Source organism: Rhinatrema bivittatum, chromosome 3 (genome assembly GCF_901001135.1).
Source record: "Rhinatrema bivittatum chromosome 3, aRhiBiv1.1, whole genome shotgun sequence".
NCBI classification, from domain to species: domain Eukaryota; kingdom Metazoa; phylum Chordata; class Amphibia; order Gymnophiona; family Rhinatrematidae; genus Rhinatrema; species Rhinatrema bivittatum.
In genome coordinates, this window is record NC_042617.1 from 283,250,086 (window position 1) to 283,262,925 (window position 12,840).

The window sequence follows — 12,840 nt, forward strand, 5'->3', positions numbered from 1 at the left end:
TACCCGGAGGTAGTGACGTCATGCGGTGGGGACGCCCCCGAGGTTCCCGCCTTGACGTATTCACAAGAGAGGGTGGCGCGCATGCCCTAAGCGTAAGAATGGTGAACGCAATCACCCATGCCGGTCCGAGGACACTGGACAGGTTGGCGAGGAGAGGCGGAGGCAGCCATCTTGCCCAGAGGAGAGGAAAGAGAAAGAAAAGAAGTGAGACAGAGAGGGCGCAGCCACCTGCGACCGATGGGCGCAACAGTGGAAAAGCATAAACACCCCACTCCGTGGCCACACCTGGAAGAGAATGATTCCCAGCCCTCTCAGATCTCTTCTACGACTGAAAAACTATGGTACCTTCACCTTCTTGGAACTCACCATCAAATCCAGGCATGGCCAACCCCAACATTCCACTAAGTTGATAGGCCTCAATCACTAGCTTCCTCTCTTCTGGGTCCAAAATCTGTCTGGTAAGGAAATTGGTTCATACATTGTCCTTCCCGACAATCTGAGAGGCAGATATGTCCTAAAAATGGTACTCCACCCACACAATGAATGCATATACCTCCACTGACACCTGTTGGTTTCTGGTTCTGCCCTGATGACTAATACAGGCTACCGTCGTGGCAATGTCCGACATTATCTTTATCACTCTAGCTTCCAACTGCTCAGTGAACCGCAAGCATTCTAGTCGAATTGCATGCACTTCCAAATGATTGATGATCCACTGCCGCTCCTCAGCATTCCACTGACCTTTCACCACAAATGTTTGACAGTGAGCACGCTAACCCAGAAGGATCGCATCTGTTGTGAGCACCAACCAGTCCGGTGTCTCTAAAGGTACCCCCTTCCTGAAATGATCCGCTTGTAGCCACCACTACAGCTGAATGTTCACTTCCAATGGCAAGTGGAGTCTCACTGTGTACTCCTGCGACTGAGGATTCCACCAGGAGAGCAACGCATGCTGAAGGGGCCTCATGAGCACCCTTCACCCAGGGCACTACTTCCAACGTGGCCACCATAGATCTGAGCACCTGCAGATAAAACCATACCATTGTGTGAATAGTTCGTCTCAAAGTCTCACTTGAACAACTGATTTCTGAATGTGACTCTCTGGCAGAAACACTCTGCCCCAGTCCATATCGAATCGCACGCTGAGGTACTCTAGGGTCTGAGATGATTGTAAACTGCTTTTGGCTAAGTTTACCACCCAGCTTAGTTCCTGAAGCAAAGAAATCACCTTGCAAGAAGCCAAATTACTTTTCCACACTCTTGGCTCGAATTAATCAGTCGTCCAGAAAGCCCTCCTTGCTCAGAGACGCCACCGCTACCACCACCATGACCACAAAGAAGGTTCTGGGCACAGTAGTGAGCCTGAAAGGCAGGGCCTGAAATTGATGATGATGTCCCAGAATGGCAAAATGTAGGAAATAATATTCCTGTCAAATGGGAATATGCAAATATGCCTCAGGTCCAGAGACGCAAGAAATTCCCCTTTTTGTACTGCAATAATTAAGGAAGGCAGAGTCTCCATCCTGAAGTGAGTCACACGCTAATGCCAATTGACTTCCTTCAGATCCAGGATGGGTCGAAAGAACCCCTCTTCCTTCTTGGGAACGACAAAATAAATGGAATAGCGCCCTATAATTTCATGTGATATGGGAACTGGAATTTTATTTTCCAGATCCATCAGCCTCCTTAACTGATGCAAGTAGCAGTCTCCACTGCCACTTTCTTCAATAAAGATTTGCAAGAAGAGACCATAAATGCAGCCAGAGGAATTCAGAGAAACTCTAGTGCATACCCATCCCTTACCACCTCCAGGACCCAATGGTCCATTGTAATCTGGGCCTACTTTTGATAAAAGTGAGATAGACGACCTATCTCCTGATTCAACAGGTGAGCCCCCACACTTTCATTGCAAAGATTGAGATGCTGCGGTTCCACAGCCCACATCCTTATCAGGCTTTTTAGGCCAAAAAGATTGAGATCTTCCAAAGGGACGAGACTTTTGAGTAGCTGCTCCTCTGTAAGGACAAAATCAACGGGAATTCCTGGAGCGGCCTTTCACCCCCAAAGAACACGACACCGCTTTCCTGTCCTCCAGTCAATCAAGGAATCTTGGATGCACCCCATCTATTCAGCATCTTTTCCAACTCACTTCCAAATAAGACAGAACCCTTAAAGGGATTGGACTTGGAAATAGTGACTGCCAATGAATTTCGCAGCCACAACTGGTGCCTAGCCGCTATCACTGAAGCCACCTCTATAGCGGCTGTCCAACCCAAGTCACAGCCCACATCAGCTGAAAATGCAGCTCGCAGTTCATCACTGACCCACTATCGGACCCTGTTCCTTGGGTCTCCTGAGAAAGACGCAAACCCCCGAGCCATCAGGCAGCAGCAAGAAGATTTGCAGATTCATTGCCATGGTCTCAAAAGCCTGTTTAAGGATGGCTTCAATCGTCCTATCCGGAGAATCCTTTAGAGACGCCCCTCCTTCAACCAGTATGGTGGTTCACTTAACAACGACACACACCAAAGCTTCAACTTTCGAGAATTGAAACTGTTCCCTTGCTTTTGGCCAAGGGATACAAACTCGCCAAAGCACACCCTTTTATCTGTGGGGTGTTCCACCCAAGATCAATTAACACTTGAATTGATTCCAGAAGGGGAAGGAAACAAAGACGCCTTGCATAAAGCGACCAATATGGGATCTTTCTTTTGTGAGCACATAGCACCACCCCCGTCTACTCCTAGCATCTTCAAGGTCTGAGTCAACAGACTTGGCAAATCATGTCTGTGGAAAAAACAGAGTAGAGTTCGATGTGGCTCCAAATCAGGCGGAATTTCTCCCTCTTCAGAGGTGAGAAAGCCAAGTCCCATCGGAATCATCCGACGTGTCATTACCGCAACCCTCTGAACATCTCTAAGGGCAGCCTCCCTGCGGCGCTTGCTGGAAGTGGATGACAAGGAGGAGGCCTGAGAATACGATCCCTTAGCAGCGGGTTGCTCCGCCTCTGTTGGACGCCCCTGCAGAAAAGCCTACAATCCCTGGAAAAAATTTCACCCAGGAGGAGGAGGAGGATGGATCCATATAGGGGCCCAAAGGCCCAAACACTGAACAAGGGGGGAGGGGAACTGTCCACTGTATCACCTCCTGCACCTCTCCCCTCCGGATCCACTACAGGCCGAGGGGAGAGCCCAACATCTGCAAAATCTGCAGTAGGCAAATCTCCTTCAGCATCTAAACAGCGCTGACACAGGCGCAGAGAGAGAGTGATGGCTGAATCGCCCTTATGTGGTAAGCTGCACAAATAGCAAGGTGCTTAGACTTTTTTTTTTGTCCCCAGCACCATTATTCTTAACATGGCTTTACGCAGCCTGCTGTGCATACACCAACTGCGCCCAGGTGTACCCCTGCAAATATGCATTCAAATCTAGGCCGTGGCCTTACGCGCACAAGTACCTATGCATGTGTGTGCCCATGTCAAGACACTGCTATGTGGCGACAACATGCTTGCACTCTTGAGCACGCAGGAAAAAACCCCCACCGCCGTGGCCTACCACACAGCTGACTGAACAGAGCTGAGCTGCTCAACCTACCATCCTGTGCCCCCTCCGCTCTTCACAAACTCCCCAGAGAAGTGAAAGGGAAAAGGGAAACACCAAGAGAAAAAGAGACCAGGTAACGAGAAAGAGGGAGTCTAAACTTCTTTCCTAACTCTTTTTTTTTTTACCTGAGCTCAGTCCTTCCTGATCGGGTCTCCGGTGGGGGGAGTGAAGGCTCAAGTCTTCACCGCCAAGCACTCCCTCGTCCTCTTTTTAAGTCTACATCTGGTTAGGTGTGCATAACTCACTGGTGTGGATTGGCCTGCCTCTCCTTTAGCTCGAGTGTTCAAAGTACTTTCTTGCCAGTTAAAGTTATCTAGTTCTAGCTCCTTCTCTTGTCAGAAGATGAATGTTCTTACGGGCATGGAGGACTGCTCGGCTCCTGGGAAGGTGCGGTCTGTGTCGGGAAACCTGGAATGTCCATTGGCGAACTGAGAAAAAGAAGAGCAAATTAGGCAAAAGAGGATGTTACAGTCAAATCCACAGGGCCAAAAAGTGAAAAATACATCTGTGTTCTCCCTAGAAATTTACTGGGAGAACGGTGGTAAAAATATTCCATCTGGTTGTGAAGATATTAATATTTTTCTGGGTTGAATAGGGATGTAAAGTTTAAAGGCTATAATTACATTATGTAGATTAAGCTCATTATTTTGACCAAACATACCTTTCTCATTCTCTCCTCACGCCACAAAACAAAAACCCCATCTTCTATAAATCAAGCAAGAATGGTTCATTTACATCATAAGAACATAAGAAATGCCATGCTGGGTTAGACCAAGGTCCATTAAGCCCAGCATCTTGTCTGACTGTGGGCAGTCTGGATCACAAGTACTCATTAGATCTCCAATAGTTAAGAAAGGAAAATTGGTTCTTACCTGCTAATTTTCGTTCCTATAGTACCACGGATCAGTCCAGACTCCTGGGTTCATCTCCCCCTATCAGCAGATGGAGACAGAGAAAAAAAACCCTCGCTGACACCGTATCTAAGCAACTGTACCACCTGCAGTTTGTCAGTATATATCTGTATCAAAGCAGATAATAGCAAAAAATATGGAACCATTAAACAACAATTAACAAGAACATGGAATGCAACAGAGAACAGTCTTACAGCTGAACGGAGAACTCTAAGAACATAAGAAATTGCCATGCTGGGTCAGACCAAGGGTCCATCAAGCCCAGCATCCTGTTTCCAACAGAGGCCAAAGCAGGCCACAAGAACCTGGTAATTACCCTATGGAGTGAGCACGCAAGCCTTCCAGAACTGGATGACCTCGTGTATGTTAGGATTTGTGGGTATGTGGGCCATTTGGTCGAGGTGAGAGATGATACCGCCCAGGGGAGGAGCCCCACAGAGCCTCACAGTCGGGAGGCGAGGTCTCGGCTGCGGGATGGTATACAGCAGGAGAGAAGGAGAGAGAGAGGGTGACCCCAGGAGGCGGGTCACAGAGCGACAGCGCAGGTGCTGATGTCAGACTCAGCTCTGGAAACTGGAGTCAGGCAAAAGGTGTGGGACTACCCAAGGAGCGGAGGGTGCCGAGCTAAAAAAAAAAAAGTCACTGTAGATACACTGGTCCATAGAGATGGTACACAGAAGGTTCTTCGGTGGAAGGTCACGGTAGTTGTCCGCAGAGCGGGGTACACCGGCGAGGTTCTTCTAGCGATATCACAATAAAGTCCACAGAGCGGGGTAGAACTGGAGAGGGGTCCTCTAGTGATATCCGGCAATGGTCCTCAGAGCAGGGTACACTGGAGAAGATCCATCGTAGATATCAGCAATTGTCCACAGCGTGGTTACTCACAGTGACTGAAGACAAGCAGTAGTTCCGTAGAAAGCCTCGGGAAGCAAGGCAGGCAGAAATCCGGGTGAAAGGCCTTCCGAGGAGCGGATAGCCGAGAGATGAGGAAGGGCCCCCGAGGGGCGGGTACCTTATAGTCTCACAACACGGAAGCAGGAACCGGAACAGGTACTGAAGCGAGAGTAGGTGGATTCAGCAAGATGAACTTGTTGCCAAGTCGTCAGCTGTCTGGGCTGGCGGGTTTAAATACCCAAGATGAGTGACGTCATCTGAGGGGGATGTCCCAGAGGTTCCCGCCATTACGTGGTTAAAGCAGGCCTGGGAGCGCGCGCACGCCTAGGGGACCCCAAGGGTAAGATGGCGGTCAGCAGCACCAACGATGCTCTGGTGGGCCTGGGAACGGAGGCAGGAAGGCTGGTGGTAGCTGACCGAGGCCGCGAGTTCACCCAACGGAGCCAAAGCAGCGAAAAAGGAGGTGAGCAACAGAGGTCGCAGTGGTCTGAGGCCGCAGAGTGTAACAGTGTAATATACGCAGAAGAAATAGCCTCCTTCAACCATTGTGCAATAGAGGCTTTAGAAGCCTTGGAGCCTCTATTAGGACCACTTCACAGCACGAAGAGGTGATCGGACCTCCTAAAGTCATTGGTAATCTCGAGGTAACGCAAAAAAGCTCTCCGAACATCAAGATGTTTGAGCTCCCTCGCATTAGGATCCGATGCCAGTAAGTTAGGAAAAGCCAGAAGTTCCACTGACTTATTGACATGGAACGCTGAAACCACCTTTGGTAAAAAGGAAGGTACCGACCAGTGTCCGTAAAGAAACTCCGGATTCCAAAATCTGAAGGAAAGGGTCTTGACAAGATAACGCCTGTAACTCAGAAATTCTTCTAGCTGAGCAAATGGCGATGAGAATAATTACCTTAAGTGTCAAATCCTTTAACAAAGCCCTTTGGAGCGGCTCAAAGAGAGGTTCACACAGAGCTTTAAGAACTAGATTAAGGTTCCAGGACGGACAGAGGACGAAGACTTATCGTACCTCTAAGAAAATGAACCACGTCCAGATGAGACGAAATAGAGGAACCTTCAATTTTGCCACAGAGAGCGCCCAGTGCTGCTCCTGCACTTTAAGAGAACTATGAAATAAGCCCTTGGTGAAGCCATCCTGTAAGAAAGATAATATTTCAGGAAATAAGGCCCTAAGAGGACGAATTCCCCTGATGGAACACCAGGACTCAAAAATCTTCCATACCCGAACAGAAGAGAGATTAGTAGACTTCCTTCTAGACTGTAACAATGTGGTGACTACAGAGTCCGGGTAACCTTTCCTTTTCAAACGCCTCCTCTCAAAAGCCATGCTGCTAGACAAAAGCGAGCAGCCTGGTCGGAAAATATAGGACCCTGTCGAAGAAGACGCGTCAGGTGGCCAAAGCGAAGAGGACCATCTACCGCCAGGTTGACCAGATCTGCAAACCATGGACGCTGAGGCCACTCCAGAGCCACCAGAATCACCGCTCTGCAATGCTTTTCTATGCAATGTAGAACCTTGCCCACCAGCGGCCACAGAGGAAAAACATATAGTAGAACTCCCTGAGGCCATGGTAGAACCAGAGCATCCACCCCTTTGGCCCCGTACTGTCTTCGGTGACTGAAGAATCGGAAGGCCTTGGCATTCCGAGAGGTCACTATAAGGTCGATGTGAGGTAGACCCCAAATGATCTCAAATTAACTGCATGGCTGTCTCTGAGAGTTCCACTCGCCTAGATCCAAGTGTGTTTGACTCAAGAAATCCACCTGAACATTCTCTGTTCCTGCGATGCCGCTACTCTCTCTAGATGTCGTTCTGCCCAGAGCACCAACCTCTGCACCTCTAGAGTCACTGCCTTGCTTTCGGTTCCGCCCTGCCGATTTATATACGCTACTGTTGTCGCTTTGTGCGACAGAACTCGAACTGGACGAATCCATAGTAACGGCAGAAACTTCTTCAAGGTCAAGCAAACCACCCTGGCCTCTAGATAGTTGATAGACCATGTAGACTGTCTTGTGGACCAGGATCCCTGAATTGAATGGGACTGACAAACTGCTCCCCATCCAAAGAGACTGGCATCGGTAGTAACCACCATCCAATCAGGAACTTCGAGGTTCACTCCCCGACTGAGATTGGAAGTCTGAAGCCACCATGACAGACTGTCTCTCGGCAAACCCTCGAGAAGTAAGCGAATATGATATTCTTCAGATACTGGCTTCCAGCGGGACAACTATGCCGTCTGTAGTGGTCTCTTATGGGAAAACGCCCAGGGAACCAAGTCCAGCATGGAGGCCATCGAGCCAAGTACCTTTAAGTAGTCCCAGACCTTGGGTACCTGCAACCGCAAAAACTGGCGGATCTGGCCTGACGTTTCAAGATTCAATCTTGAGAGAGAAACACTCTGCCTATAAGAGTATCGAACTGAGCTCCTAACTACTCCAAAGTTTGTGTTGGTGATAGCTGATGTTTGTCGTGATTCATGAAGTAATAAAACAAAACAAATTCTAAAACATAACTGTTTCTATAATATTGAGAACCCACTGGTCCTGAGTGATCTTGGACCACTTGTCGTAAAAGTGCCATAAGCGACCTCCTATAATAGGAACAACGGAGTGGACCAGCCTGGCATCATTGGGCAGACTTACCTTCTGCCGAGGAGCCACCAGAGGATCCCTTAAAGGACCTTCTGGCTCCGCGAAAGGATTGTCCCCATGCTTGCCCCCGCGAAAAATATTGTCTCTGCGGTCCTGGCATACCACTGGTAGGACACGATCTTCTGTCGGATCAAAAACGAGACTGTGATTGAAAAAAATTTCTTACCCTTAGGTTTATCCTTGGGTAACCTGAGGACTTTACTGTCTCCAAGAGACTGGATCAGCTACTCTAGATCCTCACCAAACAACAACTTACCTTTGAAAGGCTAGGATGCCAATTGTGCCTTAGAGGAAACATCCGCCGCCCAATTGCGAAGCCAAAGCAACCTTCGGGCGGCCATAGCTGATGCCATTTATCTAGAGGAAGTATGCACCAAATCATAGAGGGAATCCGCACTGTAAGCCACAGCTGCTTCCACACGCTCAGCCGTATCCACGCCCACAGCTGATTGAGACAAATTACCTTGAAACTGCTGTACCCACCGGAGACAAGCATGCTGCAAGAAACTTGAACAAAGTGCTGCAATCAAACCTAGGGACGCCACCTCAAAAATCCTTTTAAAGTGCAACTCCAACTTACAATCTTGTCTTTTAAAGCGGCCGAACCAATAACCGGAATCGTGGTGCGCTTAGTCACAGCAGACACCACCATATCTACTTTCGGGAGAGAAAAAAATTCTAAATCCTGTTCTGGTAGAGGGGAAAGTTTCCCCAAGGCTCTGCCAACCTTTAAACCAGAATCAGGAGTCCCCCATTCCTCTTCTACTAACTTCCTAACCGACTTGTGGTAAGGGAAAGAAGTTGGAGGATCTCGGATGGCACCTAGTACCTGGTCCTCGCCCTCCAAATCCTGGTTCTCCTGAGTCATTTTAACCCCAAGAACCTGGTAAGCCAAGGGAAGCAAAACCTCCAGCTCTTCCCTTTTAAAAAGGCGAAGGATCCTGTGCCTCATGAATAAAAGAGAACGGGTCATCCCGTTGACCCGCATCCTTAGCCAGAATAACCTGAGTCACCAGGGGAGCTTAGCCAGACCCCGAACCAATACCACCAGGAGCTATGATAGCGTCCTCCGGATCAACAGCCCCAGCTGCATCATCACCCTGCGGGCGAAAAATCAAGCCCTGTGCTGAAGGAACCCTATTACCAGGCATAGGAGACCTCCTGGGACCACCCCCCCCCCCCACCACCACCACCAAAGGACTCTCAGTGGGCTGGACTGGTGGAATCTGTGGCTGTGTAGTCCCCCAAGCTGCTTTCTGTCTGGCCATATAGGCATCATGAAGTAATAAAACAAAGTCTGTGGAGAAAAGCCTCCCTGCACCAAAAACAGCATGGTCTGGTTGAAAAACAGGCAAACCAGAGCTTTCTTCCCCTTCTAGCACTCCCTGCCCATTCCCCAACCCAGAATGGGCCGGAGACAGAGATGGAGGATCCTCTCCTACACCCCCCCCCCCCCCCCCGGCGACGCGGGAACTGCCATGGCAAAATCCAAAATGGCCACCGTTCCCACACCAGCCGGGTGAGGTAAAAAAGAAGTTGCAGCCAGTCCAAAAGACAACGATACTCGACGCTGTTTAGCGGGAGAAGGAGCCACAGACAAATCCTCCCCACAATCGGCACAGTTAGAGCATAACCCCGATCTATTAAGCCGGGAAGAATCAGAGCCACATGAACGGCATGCCCTGCCACGAGCCATAAGGTAGAGATAGAATTAAAATCCTTTCCCTGAAGGTACTCACCCAAAAGTCCCCCAAACAAACAGCCAGAGCCCCACAAAAAGCTCTTACCTAAGGGGAGGAAGTCGCTCGCCTGTAGAGCAGTGCTCCAGTACAAATACAGTTTTTTTTGTTTTTATTTAAAAATGAACAACCTGCCCTGAAAAATAGGCAAAAAAAAAAAATCAAAAAGATTCTTGTAAAAAAGTATTGCAAAGAGCCTGCAGCCGCCTCAGCAGCCTCGTGAAGGGAGGGATCTGGACAACGAGATTTACACCTCACGGGCACCCAGACCAAGCACACACAAGGGTACCAACCCCCGACTCAGCCGCCTCAACCAGACAGGGAAGAACCCTAAGGATTCTAAAAAAATAAAAGAAACCCCCGGGAGGAAGGCTCAAAAGAAAAAAATTAGCTGAAAAAAATTAGTCAACTGCAGAACTGCAAGATTAACAGCCTCTGCCATCTGCTGGAGACAGAGAAATACTGACGAACTGCAGCTGGCACAGTTGCTTAGATACGGTGTCAGCGAGGTTTTCTTCTCTGTCTCCATCTGCTGATAGGGGGAGATGAACCCAGGTGTCTGGACTGATCCGGGTATGTACAGGGAACATAATTGCCATACTGGGTCAGATCGAGGGTCCACCAAGCCCAGTATCCTGTTTCTAATCCAGGTCACAAGTACCTGGCAAGATCCCAAACAGTAAAAAGGTCCCATGCTGCTATTGCGCAGTGATAAATAGCAGCTATTTCTTAAGTCTACTTGGTTAATAACAGTTTATTGACTTCTCCTCCAGGAATTTGCCCAAACCTTTTCTACCCAGCTCCGCTAACCGCCTTAACCACATCCTCCAGTAATGAATTCTAGACCTTCATTCAGTGTTGAGTTAAAAAAGAATTTTCTCTGATTTCTTTTGAATGTTAGTTACTAATTTATGGAGTGCCCCCAAGTCTTTGTATTTTGATCTATTTCTTGTATTTCACTCCTTGGGATATGTGCTGGCTTTCCCTAGTCTACCTGCCTAATAACTGTTTATGAACTTTTCCTTCAGGAACTTATCCAATCTTCTTTTCAACCCCGCTATGTCAGCTGCCTTAACCACATGCTACAGCAACAGATTCCACAGCTTGATTGTGTGGTGAATGAAAAAAAAAAAAAAACTTCCTACGATTTGTTTTAAATCTGCTAGTGGTTAGTTTCATGGAGTGTCCCCTAGTCTTAGTGTTGTTTGAAATTCCCTATTTATCCGATCCACCCCATTCATGATTTCACGTCCCTCTCCCATCCCATCTCTCCTCTGCATCCCTCCCCTTTCCCCAACCCCCCCCCTTCTCCCTTCCCCATACTCCAACTCAGCTCTACGTTATCTCTCTGCATTCATCCCCCAACTCAACCCTCCACCTTGCCAGTGCTTCTCCTCTTATTCTAACTCAAACCTCCATCCAAACCCTCTATATCTCTGCCTTTCCCCTATCACAACCCTCCAATTCCCCATTGCATCCCTCCTTTCCTCAACTCAGTCCCCATCTTCCCTCTGTAACTCTTCCTTTCAACTAACTCAGCCACCCACCCGAGTCCTCTATATCCCTCCACTTAACCCATCTCCCCTCTGCCTCCCTACTTTCAAAACACCCCTCCATCTCTGCTCTGCTTCCCTTCCTCTCCCCTTTCCTCAATTCAGCCATATCCCCTTCTCTCAGCCCAACCCTTCAAATAGCCTCTGAATCCCTCCTTACCCCAAATGAATCCTCCATTTACTCCCTTTATCCCTCCCCTTTTCATAACCCATCATTTCTCCTTCTCACAATCCAACCCTCCACATCACCTCTGCATTCATCCCATTCTCTCCATCTCGCCCTTTGGATCCCTTCCCCCTCCCCCTCCAACCAACCTTCCATCTCTACTCAGCTTCCCTCCTTTCTCCTAATGCGGCCCAGCCCCCTCTCTCTCCTCTGCATCCCTCGCCTTTCCTCCAACCCAAACTTCTCTCTGTATTCCTCCCTGCTTTCCTCTCAGTAGATGCAGCTGATACGGGGGCAGCTCAAGCATTTGCAAGCAGAAAGGTGGATGCAGCCCCGTGAGCTGTCCAGCATTCAGACAGAGACATTTTTATTTATTATATAGCTGAAAAGGGGTCCTGATGTGGGTTTCCAGAGAGCACGTAGAGACAAGGCAGGGTCAAACTGGCATTCATCTCGATCTTGAGAGCAACAAAACATCCAAAGAAAGTAGCAACAGCAGCAGCAGACAAGTATAGCGGGCTGGGAAAACCAGATGCGTATCAGACACTAAAGGTTAAAGCTAACTTTTTGGGGTTAATGTTTTATTGATCCAGAGGATCTGATGAACGAATCAACCTCTTGACCTTCTTGCTAATACCCACCAAACACAGCATGAGAGAGGCAGACGGACGCACACAAGCACAGGTATACAAAAGACAATTCAGTATTACTACTGCCTGATGCTGTTGGGCATCCCCTGGCCGGACTCTTGCGGACTTGCTGACCAGGCTGGGGTGCTGCTGAGCGGTGGCAGACTCTGGTCCCTGAAAAGAACACAAAAGGTTAGCAAAGCAGAAAACCAGAAAAACCAATCACCCTGCCTTCATGAGCCTTCTTCAAAATGGATATCCAACTTTTCTAGAGGGGAGCACCCTCATCCCTCCCAACTCTGGCTTTTGAAAGGGCTGCAGAACTATGCCGAGTGCAGCCCCAGAGGACCAAAAACTGGAGCCCCCCACCCCCCGCCCCCACCTCTTCTTAACACAGCTGCCCTTTTAACTCTTGAGGATCCTGGAGCTTTTGTCCTGCTTCAAAAGGGGTACCTTTTTCAATTACAGACATCACAGTTTAATTATGTAGGAAGTAATTTATCAGCGTTCTAATTAAGAAAATGATAGGCCGAGCCCTGGGTACTCTTCCTGCTCATTTGCTCAACCTCGTGTCCTCCGTCTACCAGCCAGGGCTAACCTTGGAACTAATCCTGGCTCCACCACTGACTTGATGACAAAAGCAAAAGATGGATGAATGGAAGGCAAAATACCCGATGTGG

At 48.7% G+C, this 12,840-nt stretch overlaps 1 protein-coding gene across 2 annotated transcripts in view; it reads right to left on the bottom strand.

Moving 5' to 3' along the window:
* The window catches only part of STAT6 (signal transducer and activator of transcription 6), a 209,356-nt gene that overhangs the window by 12,124 nt on the left and 184,392 nt on the right, over nt 1-12,840 (bottom strand). For both annotated transcript variants that reach the window (XM_029594879.1, XM_029594880.1), the window contains 2 exons: nt 12,242-12,334; nt 3,959-4,030 (listed from right to left, as the gene is read on the bottom strand). In XM_029594879.1, coding sequence (XP_029450739.1) covers nt 3,959-4,030; nt 12,242-12,334 — 165 coding nt within the window. The remainder of the gene's footprint in view (nt 1-3,958; nt 4,031-12,241; nt 12,335-12,840) is intronic.